The sequence below is a fragment of the Cheilinus undulatus genome, linkage group 21 (genome assembly GCF_018320785.1).
Source record: "Cheilinus undulatus linkage group 21, ASM1832078v1, whole genome shotgun sequence".
Lineage (NCBI taxonomy): Eukaryota > Metazoa > Chordata > Actinopteri > Labriformes > Labridae > Cheilinus > Cheilinus undulatus.
This window is the reverse complement of record NC_054885.1, coordinates 10,947,835-10,964,811: the sequence shown is the minus strand read 5'-3', so window position 1 is coordinate 10,964,811 and position 16,977 is coordinate 10,947,835. Positions and strand designations below refer to the sequence as shown.

At 39.2% G+C, this 16,977-nt stretch overlaps 2 protein-coding genes across 3 annotated transcripts in view; both read left to right on the top strand.

Moving 5' to 3' along the window:
• LOC121503758 (pentraxin-4) lies at positions 1 to 4,238 on the top strand. The gene is made up of 4 exons (XM_041778305.1): positions 1 to 168; positions 1,880 to 2,061; positions 2,313 to 3,253; positions 3,503 to 4,238. Exons 1-4 carry the CDS (start codon positions 43 to 45, stop codon positions 4,189 to 4,191), a joined length of 1,938 nt encoding a protein of 645 aa, XP_041634239.1. The 5' UTR covers positions 1 to 42; the 3' UTR covers positions 4,192 to 4,238.
• Positions 4,239 to 5,138: 900 nt separating this feature from the next.
• clcn7 (chloride channel 7) overlaps positions 5,139 to 16,977 on the top strand; it is a 29,900-nt gene continuing 18,061 nt past the window's right edge. The window contains exons 1-7 of one of the 2 annotated variants that reach the window (XM_041777688.1): positions 5,139 to 5,379; positions 6,563 to 6,640; positions 9,868 to 9,933; positions 10,375 to 10,440; positions 10,569 to 10,701; positions 12,923 to 13,032; positions 16,602 to 16,682. In XM_041777688.1, the coding sequence (XP_041633622.1) occupies positions 5,266 to 5,379; positions 6,563 to 6,640; positions 9,868 to 9,933; positions 10,375 to 10,440; positions 10,569 to 10,701; positions 12,923 to 13,032; positions 16,602 to 16,682 (648 nt within the window). In that variant the 5' untranslated portion in view covers positions 5,139 to 5,265. The remainder of the gene's footprint in view (positions 5,380 to 6,562; positions 6,641 to 9,867; positions 9,934 to 10,374; positions 10,441 to 10,568; positions 10,702 to 12,922; positions 13,033 to 16,601; positions 16,683 to 16,977) is intronic. The other variant, XM_041777689.1, reaches the window with a different exon arrangement.

The window sequence follows — 16,977 nt, the reverse complement described above, 5'->3', positions numbered from 1 at the left end:
GGACCAGGTTCCCAGCTGTATCCATCCCAGATTCATCGCACCATGGGCAGCCTCAGGCCCAGTCTCTGGTACCTGTTCTTGGTCCATATATGTCTGCTACATTTTCAGCCTGTTTGGGTGCAGAGAGTTGATCCTGTGTCCCTGAAACTACGTCAGCTCACTGAACAGGTAAGCCTGCTGTGTGTTATTCTCTTTCTTTCAAACAATGAAAAAACATCAAAGCAGCAGCTGCAACTGGGTTTACATCAACTAACAACAATTCAATAGCTTTTTATTGTTTGTGTTAGGATTTATGTGTTTTTTATTCAGATTTTAGGACACTGAAAGAGAAAGAGAGAGGGAAATGATATGTGAGAAAGGACCATAGGCCAGGTTTGGACTTGGGCCGTCCACTTCAAGGACATCAACCTCAACATGAAGCGTGCAGAATCTACCACTAGGCTAACAGCAGCTAACGTAACTTTTTCTTCATAACTGCTTTTAAATAGCTTCCTAAAACTATTATAGGATTTTGTGACCTTTTCCCTATTTGAGTTAGCAAAAAATAAAAACCAAGCTATTGAAATAGCTAATGCTAAAGCTAATTAGCTAACTTAATGTTCTCGCCAAAACTAAATCTCCTTGATTAACCTACATTTGATAAAGGCTGTGCTTTGGTGTAGTACATAAAGACTTGGCAAAGCTTAAGCGTCTGCTATGAACAGGAGTTTTCAGAAGAGCCAAAAAGACAACAGAGTTTGTCAAGAACAGGTTAATCTTTGAGCCGAATAAGATTTATGTAATATGATATTTTGGAACTTGTGTGACTAGGAATGTTACTAGGTTTAGCTTGGAAGACTTGTTGCCATCTTTAGTCTACTGGATTACTAGCTTTAGCTTGTTTAAATGTGGCTGTCTTAAGTATGTAAGACTTACTGCTAGCTGTAGTCAACTCATAAATATTATTAGCTTGTCACTAGCTTAAGCTTTTGCTATCTTTAGCATTTCAGACTTGTTACTAGGTCTTGCTTCTTAGACTTGTTACTAGCTTAAGCTTTTGCTATCTTTAGCTTGTCAGTTTTGTTACTAGTTTAGCTCTCAAGACTTGTTGCTGTCTTTAGATTGTTAGACTTGATACTAGCTTTAGCTTTTTCTGTCTTTAGCTTCAGGCTTGTGTCTCGGTTTAGCTTGTTAGACTTGTTTACATCTTTGGTTTGTTAGACTTGTTTCTAGCTCTTGGCTTGAGCATTTTAGACCTGTTGCTGGTTTGTCTTTATAGACTCGCTGATAGCTTCAGCTTGTTAGAGTTGTTAGCTTTAGCATGTCATGGGATGTAAGCAGGGGTGAATTTCCCCATTAAACTAAGACTATAATGTTGGTGATTAGGATTAACCTTTTATCAATTTAAGTAGAGTGTAGAGCATTTGATTTATTCTGTGTTGTAGAAGGATTTAAACAAATATTGTATGACAAAAAAAAATCCTTCCACATTAATTTGCCTAACCTAGCTTGAATTATGCAACAAATTTAATCATGTTTAAGTGAAGAAACATTCATCCAGCTATCAAATTATTGCAGGTTCCATTTTTTCACACTTCATTATTAATGCTTTGTTTCAAAGGCCTGAAAAAAGATTTTAAAACTCCAATGTGTTCAGATGTTTAAGAACTTGGCACAATTTATCATCTAGACTTTTTGTCTCCTTTCTAAGTCATTCTTAAGAGTTCTAGAGTATATTGATGAAACTGCAGGGGAAAAAACATTTGCAAAAAAATGCTAAAAGATAAAGACATTATAGCCATAAAAGGGGATATGATTTTGAAAATTCTGAAAAATTGACCTTCAATTTAGTTACCAAACAGCTGCAGAAGGACTTACAAAAACACTTTTCTTCTTCTAGTTCCAACAGTTCCAGGCACTGACCCAGTCCCGTTTGGACATGTTGGCCTTCAACCAGGACAGAGGAAACTCCTCAGTGAGGCTGGGGACCAATGTTCGGGACTTGAATGACCGCTTGTTGCAGACATCACAGGACCTTAAAGACTTCAAGCAGCGCACAAAACAGGAATTAGGGGGTCTCAGGTCAGAGACATAATTGAACCTCTGTTCTATGAAACGGTTTAGGTCAAGTTTTATTGGAAGTTTTGGCAATTAAACACATCATGGAAACTGTACATATAGGAGAAATATATTTCAATTATATATTTATAAATACATTCAACCATACCTACTGCATGATCTCTTGTGTCTCTATGATTTACAAAACCCTTGATATATAAAACTAAAGCCAGTTGTAAAGCCCTAAAGTTTTCCCATGTGTATGATCATCCCAGAGAGTGGAGCAGGAAATTGGAGAGGAAAAGTAAGCGGATGGAGGGTCGTCTTGCTTTAATGGAAAGGAACCTGCGCGAGAGCCGCCGCTTAGTTCACAAACAGAAGACTGATCCTGGTCAGGACTTCTCAAACCTCACCCTGGAGTTCCAGAGCCAAGGAAGGAGGCTGGCTGCTTTTCAGGCCCAGCAGGACAAGCTGCTGGTAGGGCTTAAAGGGTTGCAGGAATCCCTGAAAAATCAGGCACTACGTATGACTCGGCTGGAAGGTGGGCTTATTGAAGCCTTGCAGGTTAATGGTGGGTACTATGAACCAAGCAGAAGGAGCCAGACTCATAGAGGAGGGAGGATCCTGGATGGACAAACACAGTCAAGACATGATGGTATCAGCTACTCCCTGGATGATAACCAACCACAGACCAGGGCTAAGAACAGAAACCTTCAACAGGCCGGTCAATACCAGGGAACACCAAACCAACCTGAACATCTAAAGGCCCAAAAGTCAAGATCTCAGCCAGAATCCCAGCCACAAAAACAGATTCCATATCCGCAAAGATATGGAATCAAGCCTTACCCTACCCAGAAGGAGCATCTTACTTTAAGACAGACCATGCCTAATTCTCCTGCCCAGATTCATCCCCCAAATCAGCAACGATCCCAGCCTCAGCATAATCATCATGGATATCCTTTTAGGTCTGAAACTCATCTTAAACCCACCAATGAGAGACAGAGCAGAACCAGACCTGGAGCTAAACAGTCGCAGTCTGCAGAGGTCCTCTCTCAGCCTCGGTCTGAGTCTTACCAGCCCATCTTGAGAGGCTGGTATGGAGGAGAAGAGGCAGAAAATCACACAAAAGCAGAGTCTTCAGCGATTCACAGCTTGCTTCAGCTTCCTGTCAGGCAAAAGATCCCTGCACAACCAGTCCCAAAAAAGGATGCAACTAGTAAGTAAAAACCTGTAACTTCATGCAATCCCTTCATTATTAATACTTCTGAGCAAAGAAGTCAGAGGAATTAAATTGCATCTTCATCATCCTCTTGTTAATATTTACCTTTTAGGGGATTTTCATCCAAATGCTACACATTTAAAATACATCAGAATGTTTCCAAAAGACTAAAATGCTGTATTTCTTTGATGTTATCATTAGGGTTTTAGTAGGCTGAATGGCGACTCTCTCTTCCTCTTTCTGCAGTCTGTAACGTCGACTCCATGCTGTTCTTCCCCACGGCCTCAGTAGAGAACTACGTCACCTTCTCTCAGACTCTTCCTGACCTTCATGAACTGTCTGCTTGTTTATGGCTCCGTGTGGAGGCCCAGCATGTTGGTACGCTGCTCTCTTATGCCACAGAGGACAACGACAACCAGTTAGTCCTATATGGGCGCAATTCCTCCTCCTCCTCTTCATCTACATCTTTTTTCCCCTCATCTTTCTATCAGTCCTCTTCCTCTTACTCCCTGGACTTTGTCATCGGAGACCCTGTCCATCGCAGTCTCCCAGTGCGGTCGCTGCTTGACGCTCACTGGCACCACTTCTGCATCATTTGGTCCTCCATCCAGGGTCGTTTCTGGCATTACACTGACCGGCGTCTCACCTCCTCAGGATCCAACTTCAGGAAGGGCTGGGAGGTTCCCGGTGGAGGATCAGTGGTGCTGGGGCAGGAGCAGGACACTGTTGGTGGAGAGTTTGACCCTGCAGAGGGTTTTGCCGGGCAGGTGGCTGGGTTCAGGGTGTGGAACCGGGTGTTAAGTCCTGCAGAGGTGGAGGGTGTAGCAGAGGGCAGAGGTGTGCCCAGAGGAGTGGTGCTTGGCATGGAAGACATAAAGGAGTTACATGGGGAGGTGCAGCAGGTGTCATGTGAATGTTTGGAACATTGTGTGTAAAGAAACTTTAAATGAAGGTATTTGTACATAATATGACTGCAAGAAAATGTATTGTCTCTTATGTACTTGCTGTCAAAAGTTAGATCAAGTAACTTTTTTATGCTAAATATTCACATTTGAATGTACACTTGAATGACACTTTAATTTCTTAACACCATCTCAAGTGTAATTTATGGCATGACAAGATTATTTTTAGAAAGTCTGGACAGCAAACAACCATATTAAAGCCACCATGAGAAACTTGGCAACCCTGATAGAAAGGACATTTCCTTTTAGCTTTTTGCTTGTTGTGTCTGTGGGAATTAAAAAGGGTGTGCTGTAACTGTCTTTATCTGACTGCCTGCCCACAGATGAGGACAGAAATATTAGCCTCCTTATGAAAATTGTATTTTTTCCCACAAATATTTCCCAAATGCTGTTAAAAAGAGCAAGAAATTTTTTAAAATAATGTAAGTATGTAAAACCCCAAATTCAAAAATATCTTGCTTTGCGTAACAGCACTTAAGCAATAGGGCTATTAAAGTGAAAGTTTTATACCTACCACCGTTTAGTGGTTACAGCCATTTAAAATAATCACTTATAATAACTACATTTTTAATTATAAAGGGGCATCCGGACTCTTTCAAATCTATTTCGTAACAGTGTTAAAGTTGGTAAGCTGTGGAGGCTGTCGACCTATATTTCAGTCAATTTTAGTTGACGAAATTAATACGGTTTAATAACCTTCGATAAAGTCTTGACGACTATTATAGATTTGATTTTTCACAATTAGGGTCCATATGGGAAGATAAAATGAAATAAAATGTAACAATGAGAGAAGACGTTACCTTTTATTTTTAAACCATAAGTTTAGCGCATAGAGGTTTAGCGTCATGGTCCCAGAGCATTAAAACTGCAAATCCCAGCATTCATCGCGCTGAACGGATATTTTTGGCCCTGCACGCGACCCGTACAAGACGTCACGAGTTATGGGGATGGTCATGGGGAGCTGAAGAATAACAGAAGTTAGCTACAAAAACTACGAATCTAATGAATTAAATTCGCCACTGCTGGCGCTAGCTTGCGGGGGCCACCATGGCTAACATCACGAAGAAAGTTTCGTGGTCCAGCCGGGCCGACGAGTCCGGGGCTCCCGGGGAGGGGACACCGCTGCTTAACGGCTCCGAGCAGCCGAGACTCTCCAGACAGGTACAAGCTAGCTTGTTGGGCTACTGTTAGCCAAAGTGCCGTTACTGCCACAGCATGAAGAAGATGCCGTGTCATGTTTAATGAACCATTTGATGTTTCCATGCATGCAGTTATTTATTTTTGGAATGAGTCTGAATGCAATACCGCCTTCAAAATGTTTAATTTTGGGTTTAATTTCATGGTCTGTTTTAAGTTGGGTGGCTTAGCAGAGGGTACATTAAGCTTTGCCTGGGACGGAATGCTACTGCTTGAAAGTTATTGCATTAGTTTTTATGTAATTACTTGCATGATGCACTTAAGCATTCATTGTTATGAAGACCAGTAATCAGATTACGGAGACTTTTGGGACGCTAGTCCTCCTAGTTAGCTCAGTGAAAGGCTGTCTGTAGGGACACATTCAACTACCTCACAAGGTAGATGTACAGTATATTAGCGGCACATTAAGATAGCTGTGAAATTGTGTCTGATGTGTCAAAAGGACACTAGTTTTACACAGGGTAATATGGATGTTTATAGAGTGGCCGTGTTGAATGGCGACTTCCAGCATTCGTGCATTTATGACAGGCATGTGTGGTCGGTATATTTGATGTTACAAAAAAAGCCAAACAAAAAGACACAGTTCCGTCTTCAGCATCTGTAGTTATCACGACACTCAAAGACGCAGAATGTCACCAGTTAACACGGTCACACTTTAAATCGTAACACCAGTACGTTGATTCTGCAACAATGGAAGCTCACAGGACAAGGATACTTTGAGGATTTTTAAGGAAATTTAAAAAGAAAAATTATTATTCAGCTCTTGACATGAGAAAAGGTAGTTGCTGTTTTTAGACTAAAGGTACTCCACCTAAAATAAGCTCAGGATGGAAAATCCAGCTTCCTTTTCCTGCATCATCAGGACCAAAAGTGGAAGTTAGCTACTTGTTTTCCTAAGGTACTGGAATAGGACTCCTTTGAATTTGTTCTAAACTTGTAATTATATCTACAAGACTTAATAGATGAACTGCACAGAAAGGTCTTGTAATTTCACATCTTATACATGCACACTTGTTTCTTACACTTTTTGTACCCCCCTAGTTTTAGCTTGAAAAGCATCTGTATAATGTTACATCATACCCTGCAAAATTCCTACACACAGCAATATATTTGTAAAAATTTCTGTTGCTGTCTGTGGTGTCTGTAGCTGTCTGGAGGAGGAAATATATTTCATATAGGCAGACTGAGCACGGTGGATTTGGAGGAGGAGATGACATCAGAGGAGGTAAAGTCCGACCTAGAAATGCCACGATCGCACTTCTTTTTTCTGTGTCTGTTGTTCCTGTCAATCATCACTTCATCAAGACCTTTATGGACATTTCTTTTAGACTTCTAAAGTAGTGTATGTTCTTTAAAAATAAAAATAGAACCCCATCAGTCCACAAACAAATCTATGAAAAGGGACAAATAACAGCTTTGAATTAGACTGCTGTATTAAGCAACATGTTGGAGGCAGTTACAGTGGATGTGATTCAGCCTCATGCCCCGGCTAAATAGAGAGTGATTTGTCAGATCATTCCTGTGATAGTCGTTGGACACTGTTTTATTCAATTTATCTCTAAGTCTGTTACAAAAAAGCTTCTGATTGGTCAATCTGTTCAGGGACATCTGACTCATCCTGTGTGCATAATAGACATATGATTGGAAAATCTCAGAGTTTCCACTGCAAAGCATTGCAAATTATGAATGCCCAGCCTTGACCACTCAACCATTCAGTGTTTGTTGTCAGAAACTGATGGATTACTCACACTGGGTACTGACAGGGAAAACTAGATGATAATTACAGCCATTGCGTAAAACTCTTATGTGAAACTGAAAACTAAAATAGTGATGAAATCTTTAATTCCTGTGTCTCTTAGGGCCCACTCCTACTGGGTAATCTGTACAGTGCACAAGCACACTTCATCCCCAAAGTCCAGTTTCTTTGATTAGTGTGAGTGCCTCATACCGGGCTGAAGGACAGTAGACTTCCTGGTCTCGGCACAGATGGAAGAAGTGGGCTTTGGCACAGTCCAGTTGCTCATGCATGCTCACAAACATGTGACGTATAAGCAGTATGGCTGTTCCTCTTGATAAACATTTTAAACAATGGCAGAGTGCTAGAAGACCTACCTGACTTAAAGGTCTTAAAATAAGCCACAAAGTTTGTGAAACTTCTCATTGTGCTGAGAGATCATGCATCTTGTAAACTGTGTGTGACATATTACGGCGTGATGATGTATCCGTCCTCAGGCCCAAGAATGCTTGGAGCAGTATGAGTGCAGGCCATCAGGGGAGGCCCTAAGGGTGCACACAAACGAGGCCCAGTTGCCCCGTACCATGCTAAAGCATCATTTTTTTCTCCACCAGCCCCCTCTCTGACCTGCATGGTTGCCTCTTGTACATAAGTCATCATGCCATTTTAAGCACACTTTTGTCTTCATTTACAACTGTTTTGATCAGCACAATAGAGAAAACACAAAGATCATTACTGTGGATTATGTTTTGGTCAGATATGACACCAACACTCCTGCATTGCTCTGTGATACCACATCGATTTGCATCAAATATACATCACTGCCAGAGCTAGGGAAATGTAATGTTTGTAAGGAGCACTCACATTAGTTAAACAAACTGGACTTTTGTGACTGAACATACTTTGGCACATTACAGATTGGGTAGTGTGAGCAATTTGTCTCTTAAATTACTGAGTAAGTAGAAGTTGTGTTGTGATGTTCATTGAGCATCAGCTAGGTCTTGACTAGGGATGCACCAGTGCCACATTTTTTTCAGACCAAGCATAAGTGTTTACATGTGGGTGCTAACCAATGCCCAGTATGTACTATGGCTGAACAATTTGCAAAAATAATCAAATTACGATTTTTATCCTCAATACTGCAATTGCGGTTTAATGTGCGATTCCATATCATTCCATATTATAGCCTACATTCTGCCATGAAACTCATCGTACACTTAACCATTTTATTACAAAATGGATTTAATACAGTTTTACTTGGCAGAGAAGGGCTCTGCTCAAAAGATGCTCCCTGGGTTAGTCAAGCAGCTGCTTTGACTATGCAGGGAGCACATGGCTAGAAATCCCTATGTAGATACACACGTTTGATTATGTGTATTGAAAACAATGGAATTATTCAGAAGCATTTAATCCAAAGTAGCATGAATTTGAATATGAGGTTACAACAAGCTTTATGCTATAAAGGAGGCAGCTGGGGTGGAGGAGGTGAAGCTGGCTATCAGCTGACCGCAACTTGGGGTATGACTTTTGTGAACTAACACTAAGCTTAATGAATTTAAGATAGAATGATAAATTATTTTTGACCATATTGCAAATTTGATGTCAGTTGCTTTATTGAAGGGCATTATCATTTTTTTGTCTCTCATTTTGATTAAGGAAAACATACATAAAACACAAAAAGGATTTTTGTAAAACATTATACAAAATTTGACACCTCAGTGTTTGCATAATGTGCGTAAAATATCTGCTGCTGCAAAAATATGATTTATTAAAGTAATATTTTGACACATTTCAAGTTAAAGAAATATTGCAACTTGTGCAATTTGAAAATTGCAGCAGGCCATATTGTGATTTAATCAAATTTGCGATTAATTGCCCAGCCCTAGTATGTACTTGCTCACATTTGTATGGCTACTCATACTGTTGCAGAAGCATTAACAAAGCAAGAGAGAACTGCTGTAAAAAAATCACATGTTTTTAAAGTCTGTGTTTGAGGTGCATCTTGGGACACAAACAAAGTACAAAAACTTTCAGTTCAAGTCAGAACTTGTAATTGCGTACATCACCGAGAGGTTTAAACAGAAACCATCAGATAGTTTTGTTTTCACTAGCTGATGGAAATGTGATGCAGTGCACATGGTTTGTGTGGTTGCTGTGTGCAGAAACATTTTTAATTGTGTTTTAGTCTGTAGGCTTATGCATGTTAGTGGCTTGTGCTTGCTGATTGTGTGGCTGCAAACTGGGGGCATAGCTGTGGGACAAAGGCCTTCTTAGCAATGCATGTACACCTGAACTTTGGAACTGCATTTAGCTGGCTCTTATACATGTCAGATTGCCCTCTTTGGCACCAGTGTTTCCTTTGAAAACAAATAAAAGCATTCTTATTTTGAGTAATTTTGTGCTTAATGCTTAAAGGAAACACTGGTGTATTTTTGGAGTCACTTCATGAATCCTTCCAGCTCAAATTAACCCTCCATTATCTTTTTAAAAGTAAAATCTGTCAATCTTTTCCTCTTTATTGCTGAAAAAGGATTCCAAAACATCTTTCTCGTGTAGTTTGAACTGTTGCTGCTGTGATCACTGCTCTTTTCCAAATCCAAATATTCTGATTCTTCTTATTTCAGTAGCTGAGTCTCTCACATGATTTAAAGGATCAGAGTCACTGGTCTGTGCTGGTGCTGTGACCTCGGTTTTTTCTGTGTTTTTCTCCCCTGCAGGACTCTCTAAGAGGGCGACCCAAAGAGATCCCTCACAACGAGAAGCTGCTGTCACTAAAATTTGAGGTATTAAAGCACACAAGTCCAAAACATTTGTTTTTTGATGGAAAACCAAGATTTTTTTTTATAAGAATGGAATTGATGAATAAAGCATATTTGTTGTGTTTGATATTTGAAATGAATTAGTAGTAACAATGGAGGTATAGAAATTACAATATAGGCCAGTAATTCCAAACAGCATTCCTTGGGCAACAAATAATTCCGTAATCTGCAGAAACCTGCAGCATTTGATAAAATCAGCTTTGTATTACACATTTTTCACTGTGAAACTGTTGGCGTTAACCCATAAATTTCTTAGGATGAAAATCTGAGTAACTTAGGATATGAGAGGACATGATGCAGCATATCTGTGATGATTGATAGACAGTCATATATCAGGACAATCCTTACCCTAATCTGGCAAGTCCGGTTTCCATTTTGTTTTTTTAAATATTTGTGTTATTCCAGAGTTTGGACTATGATAACATCGAAAACCAGCTGTTTCTGGAGGAGGAAAGGAGGATGAGTCATATGGTAAATAAAATGAGAATCATCAGAATGTACACTCTCCATATCATTATTAATACCTTGGTGTGTATAAAGTGTATTTTATAAACTGTATATCTCCTGTGTGCCATCTCCCTTCCTTCTCGTATTTTTAGAGTTTCCGCTGTCTGGAGATCAGTCGCTGGGTCGTCTGCGGTCTTATCGGCTTCTTCACCGGCCTCATTGCCTGTTTCATAGACATCGCTGTGGAGCAACTTGCTGGGGTCAAATACCAAGTGGTCAAAGAGAGTATCCTGATGCTCTGCAGTAGTTACACCAACATGCTGACAACAACGGATGGATTGGAGGTTTAGCGGATTGGATTTTTACTGCAAAAACAGTTGTTTTGCTTCCCTCTTATATTTGATTTTAAAGTGATCAGGGAAGGACACATTTGTTAGCAGGTTTTATTTTTTTGGATGGGTTTTAGCTTTGTAAGAATCCTGACTATTCTTTTCTATACAGCATATATTTAATCCCTCACTAGAAAAGCTTAAATCTTGGCAAGTGTACAATTAACGTAACCTGCTTTCACTTAAAAAGACAAGATGAACATCTTAAAAAGAGATGTTGCAAGCAAAATGTGAGGCTTGAATTGTGAGGAATGAGTGAAAATATCTGCAGAAAGCAAATTTTACTCATCCTTTGTCTTGACAAGAGAGCCATAGTTAGATGAGAATGTCTTATATTAAAGGCATTACAAGGCATTTTTTCTTGCTGCACAGGCAGATAGTATACGTAATGCAAACAATCTATGCCTATTTATTGATTTTAATGTCTTGAAATAGGTTTTAATCTGGATTTAAGATTCAAATGTGACTTTTGATAACCATACTTGAATATATACAGGGCATATAAAAAGTAATCACCCCCTTGGATGTCGTACCCTTTCATCGATTTTGTAAATTATTCATGGCCAATATAGTTTGGCTTTTTTCACCAAAGTCATAAAAAACTCTTAAATGTCAAAGTGAAAACAGATTTCTACAAAGTAATGTTGATTAAATAAAATATGTGAGGTAAAATAGGTGACTGCATAAATATTCAACACCTTTAGAGTGACTGACGTGATTCAACAGAAGTCTAGTTACTTGTATCTAGAAGGTCCAGTCATTAATCAGTATTCCTGGCTACCATTACATCATGAAGACCAAAGAGCACTCCGAGCAACCCAGGGAAAAGGTTATTGAAAAGTACAAATCAGGGGATGCATACAAAAAAAAATCCGAGGCATTGGACATCACTTGGGGCTCAGTTAAATCCACCATCAAGAAATGAAAGGAATATGGCACACATGTAAATCTGCCTAGATCAGACCATCCTCACAAACTGAGTGACCATGCAAAAATGGGACTAGTGAGAGAGACCACCAGTGGATGCTTCCCGGCAGCCAGCCCTGGAAGGCTTGTAAGGTAGAGAGTACAATGAATATGACATAATATAGAAAATCCTGTAGGACGATCTTATTCAGTTTACAAGAGAGCTTTGGCTTGGGAGAAGATTTATTTTCCAGACCTGAAGTGTACAGCGAACACAAAAATGGTTTAACACACAAAGGTGAATGTTCTGGAGTGGCCGAGTCAAAGCCTAGACCTCAATCCAGTAGAGAATTTGTGGCAGGACTTAAAAATTGGCTGTTCATACCCAATCCCTGTGCAAACTTACAGAGCTGGAGCCAAGAAAAAAAGAGTAAAACTTCAGTGTCCAGATGTGCAAGCCTGATTAGGACCTGTCCACACAGACTCAGTGCTGTGATTGCAGCCAAAGGTGCATCTACTGAACACTGACTTGGAGGGGGTTAATATTTATTGATCACTTATTTTACCTTACATGTTTTTATGTAGCTCACATTACTTTGTATAAATCTGTTTTCACTAACACATTGAAGAATTTTTTTTGTAATTTTCTTGGTCAAAAGAAAAATTATATTAAACATGATTGATTTACAAAATCAAAAGAGGCAAGGCATCCGAGATGGTAAATACTTGTTGTTTTTGCAGCTACTAAACAGTTTAATCCTATTTCAAGGACCCCTTAAGGAGGCTTGCATACACTCAATTTTACAGCGTTCTCCTCACAAATTCTTGGTTGATTTTTAAGAGCTAAATAAATTTATTTCGCCATTATGGGATAACTTTTTCCTGTAAGGATTACTTGACTTCTTGAGACTTTGAGAAAACTACTGAATTAACTCTTCACCAAGGAAAAAACAATGTGTGTAGGCCAAGATATCAGGATAGAAAAGTTGTGATCTTTAGTCAACAACCCAAATTTACTCTTTTAACCCTGGTAAGATGAAATATATTAAGCTAACTATCTAAATTGTGCTAATGTCTTAACCCCTTTTATTAAATCTGTTGCATATACTGTAAGTGTTTCCAAAGTAAGTGTAAGCTTAACAGTACTTCCATGTTGGGCTCCAATCTTCCCCGTGCTTTGAAGTCTTTCCTTGACCTCTGCTCCCTCTCAGACATTGAGAAGTTCACAGAGGTCGGCGGGCTCTCCATCTCTCTCATCCTCTGGGCCGTTCTCAACTCTGCCATCGTCATGCTGGGCTCCATCATTGTAGCGTTTTGCGAGGTAAGACCGAAGAAAAAGAAGTGATCTGTGAGGTTTTTACTTTAACCAGTGGAAACAAGTCACATCCTTAATTTTGTTGTCTTCCTTTTTTGTGTTCCTCATGTCATGTTGTGTTGAGTTATATGAGTTACAAAAGCTTCTTGATCTGTCTGAATGGTAAATGGCAGTGAATTACAAACCACTGAAAGAAGACATGGAAGTGAGAGCTGATTGGCCAATGTGAAATCTAATACAACACAATATCTGCAGCGGCCCATTCCAGTATTGTGAAATATTTAAACTTTGTGAAAGATGGTTATGCTTCTCTCTTTTGCCAGTCTGGTCTGCCAGCAGATTTTCTTTTAGTGTGGGAATGTGTGAGATAATACCTAAGCAAATAGCAACCTCAGTTGTTGAAAGAAAGAGCCAATGTGGGAATGGGAAAAAACACATTTTTACTTACTGCTGGCTGCAGAAGCCCTGTAAGGCTGGCCAGACACTCCAGGGTTTTAAGCATGAGTAGAGCCTCGTTGCAAACGATTTTTTGTCTGAATAATCCTCGTGTGTGGTGTCAACACAATTATTTTACTGCTCCAAATTGCGTCAAAGCTTCTCAGATCCCCTGAATCGTAAATATCAAACACGTTTGACTCTGACAGAGCACCCACAACAACCAATTAGAGCGAGCAGATGTGGTAGCGTCACAATCTGGATCATATGTACTTTTACCGCTCATAACCATAAACACAACTGTAACTTAATTCCAGCCTGGATTTCATGCTGAGTCTTTCCCTTGTTTTATGATTTTTGCTGCTCCTGTAACACATGCCAGGGCAGCCTGTTGTAGAGGCACAACAAGAGGGCATCAAACGACATTTGTGTTTGTTTGTTTGTTTGTTTGTTTTTCTGAAGTCACATGATCACGTGACATTGCCAAGAGTACCTGGATGCAGCAGAGGACCTCCACATCACACCGGAAGTTGGAAAATCTCCGCCATATCTCGTCTTCTAATACTGGAAGTCACTTGAATTTAACGTCTTCTTCGTTGTTTTCTCCGTGTGTCACCTTCATATTAATAGAGGCAGGTCTGCAACATAAGGAGATACAAGTAGCCGAAATACACGCGAGTTTTCGGGTTAACAAGCAGTTCAAGTAACTTCCTGTATTAGAAGGCGAGATATGACAGAGATTTTCAGACTTCCGGTATGAAGTGGGGGTCCTCAGCTGCATCCAGGTCCCTCTCAAGATTGCTGGCAGGTCAGCAGGTGTGTAGTCTTCAGTGATCTGACAGTCTGCCTGAGTTGTTAGTGTGTGTGTTCAGAGGATTAAAGATGAAAGATCATTTGAAATTGCCCCCACATCTGTGGTCTCCCATGTTTTTCAAACCATTTCAGATGTAAAAATTTTCCAGTGTGTGGCTGGCCTAAGTCACATGCAGATTAGTATGCCTATTTTTACAGAAGTAAACAACTTTATGTAAACTTCAACAAATTTAGTTTTAATTGTTCATGTCTTTTCTAATTAGAGGCATGGTTGATATAACTGTCAGAAGGTTTAAGACTGCTTCAGCTTCACATCTTTGTTACAAGACTGACTGGAAATGAGTTGAGACTACGTTATACTATGAGAACCGGCACAGATTGCTTTCAGAGACTGCTTCAGTAATCAAAGCCTGATTACACTATGGCAGAGAGCATGTGATTCTCTGCATGCTTTTCTTGGCAGAACGCCCACACTGGGTCACACAAGTAGGGAAAAATAAAAAAATCCAAATTAAAGTAAGCCCATGGCTTCTTATTTTCATTTCCTATTTTTTAATGGAAGATATGAAGAAAACGAAAAAATTACAACTATTTATCTTATTAATTAACAAATAATAAGATAAGTATCTTTTTCTATTAAATTTTAAATTCTTCATTCTTAATTAATTCTTACATTTTAACTCTCCTGCAGCCACATTGATTTAATGCCTCTTAAAGTCATCAGTGTCTGCTGTTGACCTGATTTCACATGAGAATCTGGGGTCACTGTAGTTTCATTATTTGCATTCTAACCAAACCACTATTTTCACATCCTTAAATGTTTTTCTTTTAACTGTATAAACTTTCGCCTCATGATTCCCAGGTGGATCAATGTTTTTCCCCTCAATGGTTTTCTCTGATGATTTTAAAAAAGAGCTTGAGATACATCTTTCTCTAAGTGTTTCTGGAATGCTTTTTCTTCTTCTATTTTATGCATATAGTACATCTGGTATTGTAGCTGTTTAATGCTCATTTATACATCTATAGAGGGCATGCATGTGACTTCACAGGCAGCACAAGGCTTGGCTGTTTCAGCCACGGAGTGTCTAAAAGTTTAAAAGGTGACAGAAATCAGTGGGGAGTCAGCAGTTTCATTTCTGCTGTGAAGTGCCGTCTGTTTTAAAGCTACACCTTGTTATGTTTACTGCAGTCAGTATAGATCCTCAGCAGGTGGAATATGTTTATAGAAATGTTTGGAGCCGTAACGTCAAGTTAACAAAGCCTGAAGATGTAGTTGCACTATTACAGTAGCTACCGTAAGCATGCAGTTAATGATTAATGTAATCTAAACTCCACTCCCTTCTCCTTCTGCTTACCTAAAAGAAAAATTAAGGCCTTACATTTCAGCAGATCAACCATGTGGTTAAATAATATCTAAGGTGACAAGGCATCTAGACAGCAGATTATGTTTTATAGCTGTATATAACCTGTAGTCATGGCTGACATGGCTGGTTTTAAAGGGGAAGACCAACAAAATTGTCTAGTCCATCGATATTTATCACAAATTAAAAAAAAAATATCCAATGCTAAAACAGTTTATTCGACAAAATATGAAACTTAAGAGTGGTACTGTGTGAATTTGTCACATTAGGAATAAAATAAAGGTTGAACTGGTGTTAGAATTGAACTAGATTTGATGAGACTTACAGGGTATGTCAATCTAGTTTTGAAAACAGATTTAACAAGCATAAATCAATCTTTTTTACAGAAAAACTGTACAGCAGATCTAAAGCTTCCTATTAACAAAGCTTTTGTATTAATTCAGCTTCACATCTGTCACTAATGAACCAGGCTGATAAGTGCCTAAGGAGTCAGGCTCTGCTTTGTGTACTTGAAGTCAGGTCAATATAAATGTCAGGAAACTCGATTATGACCACACATCAATGTCCACGGTCCACTGTGTCTTTAGAAGACAGTACGGATCAATCTCTCTCCAAACATCCCTATTTTCCTCCTGTTTTCATCCATGTCCCACTGAGCAGACTGCAGTGTTGTAGAATGTTTTGCCACTCATCCCGGCTCGACAGTTATGTTGCATGCTGAAAGTGACGTCAGTGTATACCCTCTATTTCTTTTTATGGATTTGGTAATCTGTCAATGCTGAGGTTATAGATATTAGATACAGATATATTGTTGTCTTGCACTTCAGTATAATGACATAAAAGCCTCATATTCATATCCATATCTGTGTTTGTAAAGCTCTTTGTGTCTTTGTCCTATGAAAGTTGCTAAACTTGATTTAATTCCCTTTCTTCTTCCAATAAAACAGTCTCTTTTTTTGCTTTCAGCCCATAGCAGCAGGAAGTGGAATTCCTCAGATAAAATGTTACCTGAACGGAGTCAAGATTCCCCGAGTGGTACGGCTAAAGGTATAGTCTGCTAAAACACACACTCACACACATAAACATGTATAAACAGTCTCAAAGTAAGACAAGTTAGAACTTTATTCACCCTGAAAAAAATTCTTGTACTCCAGTGTAATACTACAAGAAAGGACATCAAATATAAAAATGAGGAATACAAAAACACGAAGTTCACTGCAAAGCATTAAGTGGATAAAGATTAAATCCAAAGGAACATTTTTGAGGGTCTTAAGAAAGAATAAATAGAATCATGATTAGCTAGTTAATTAGTTAAGTGCAATAGTTCAGACATAGAACCAGG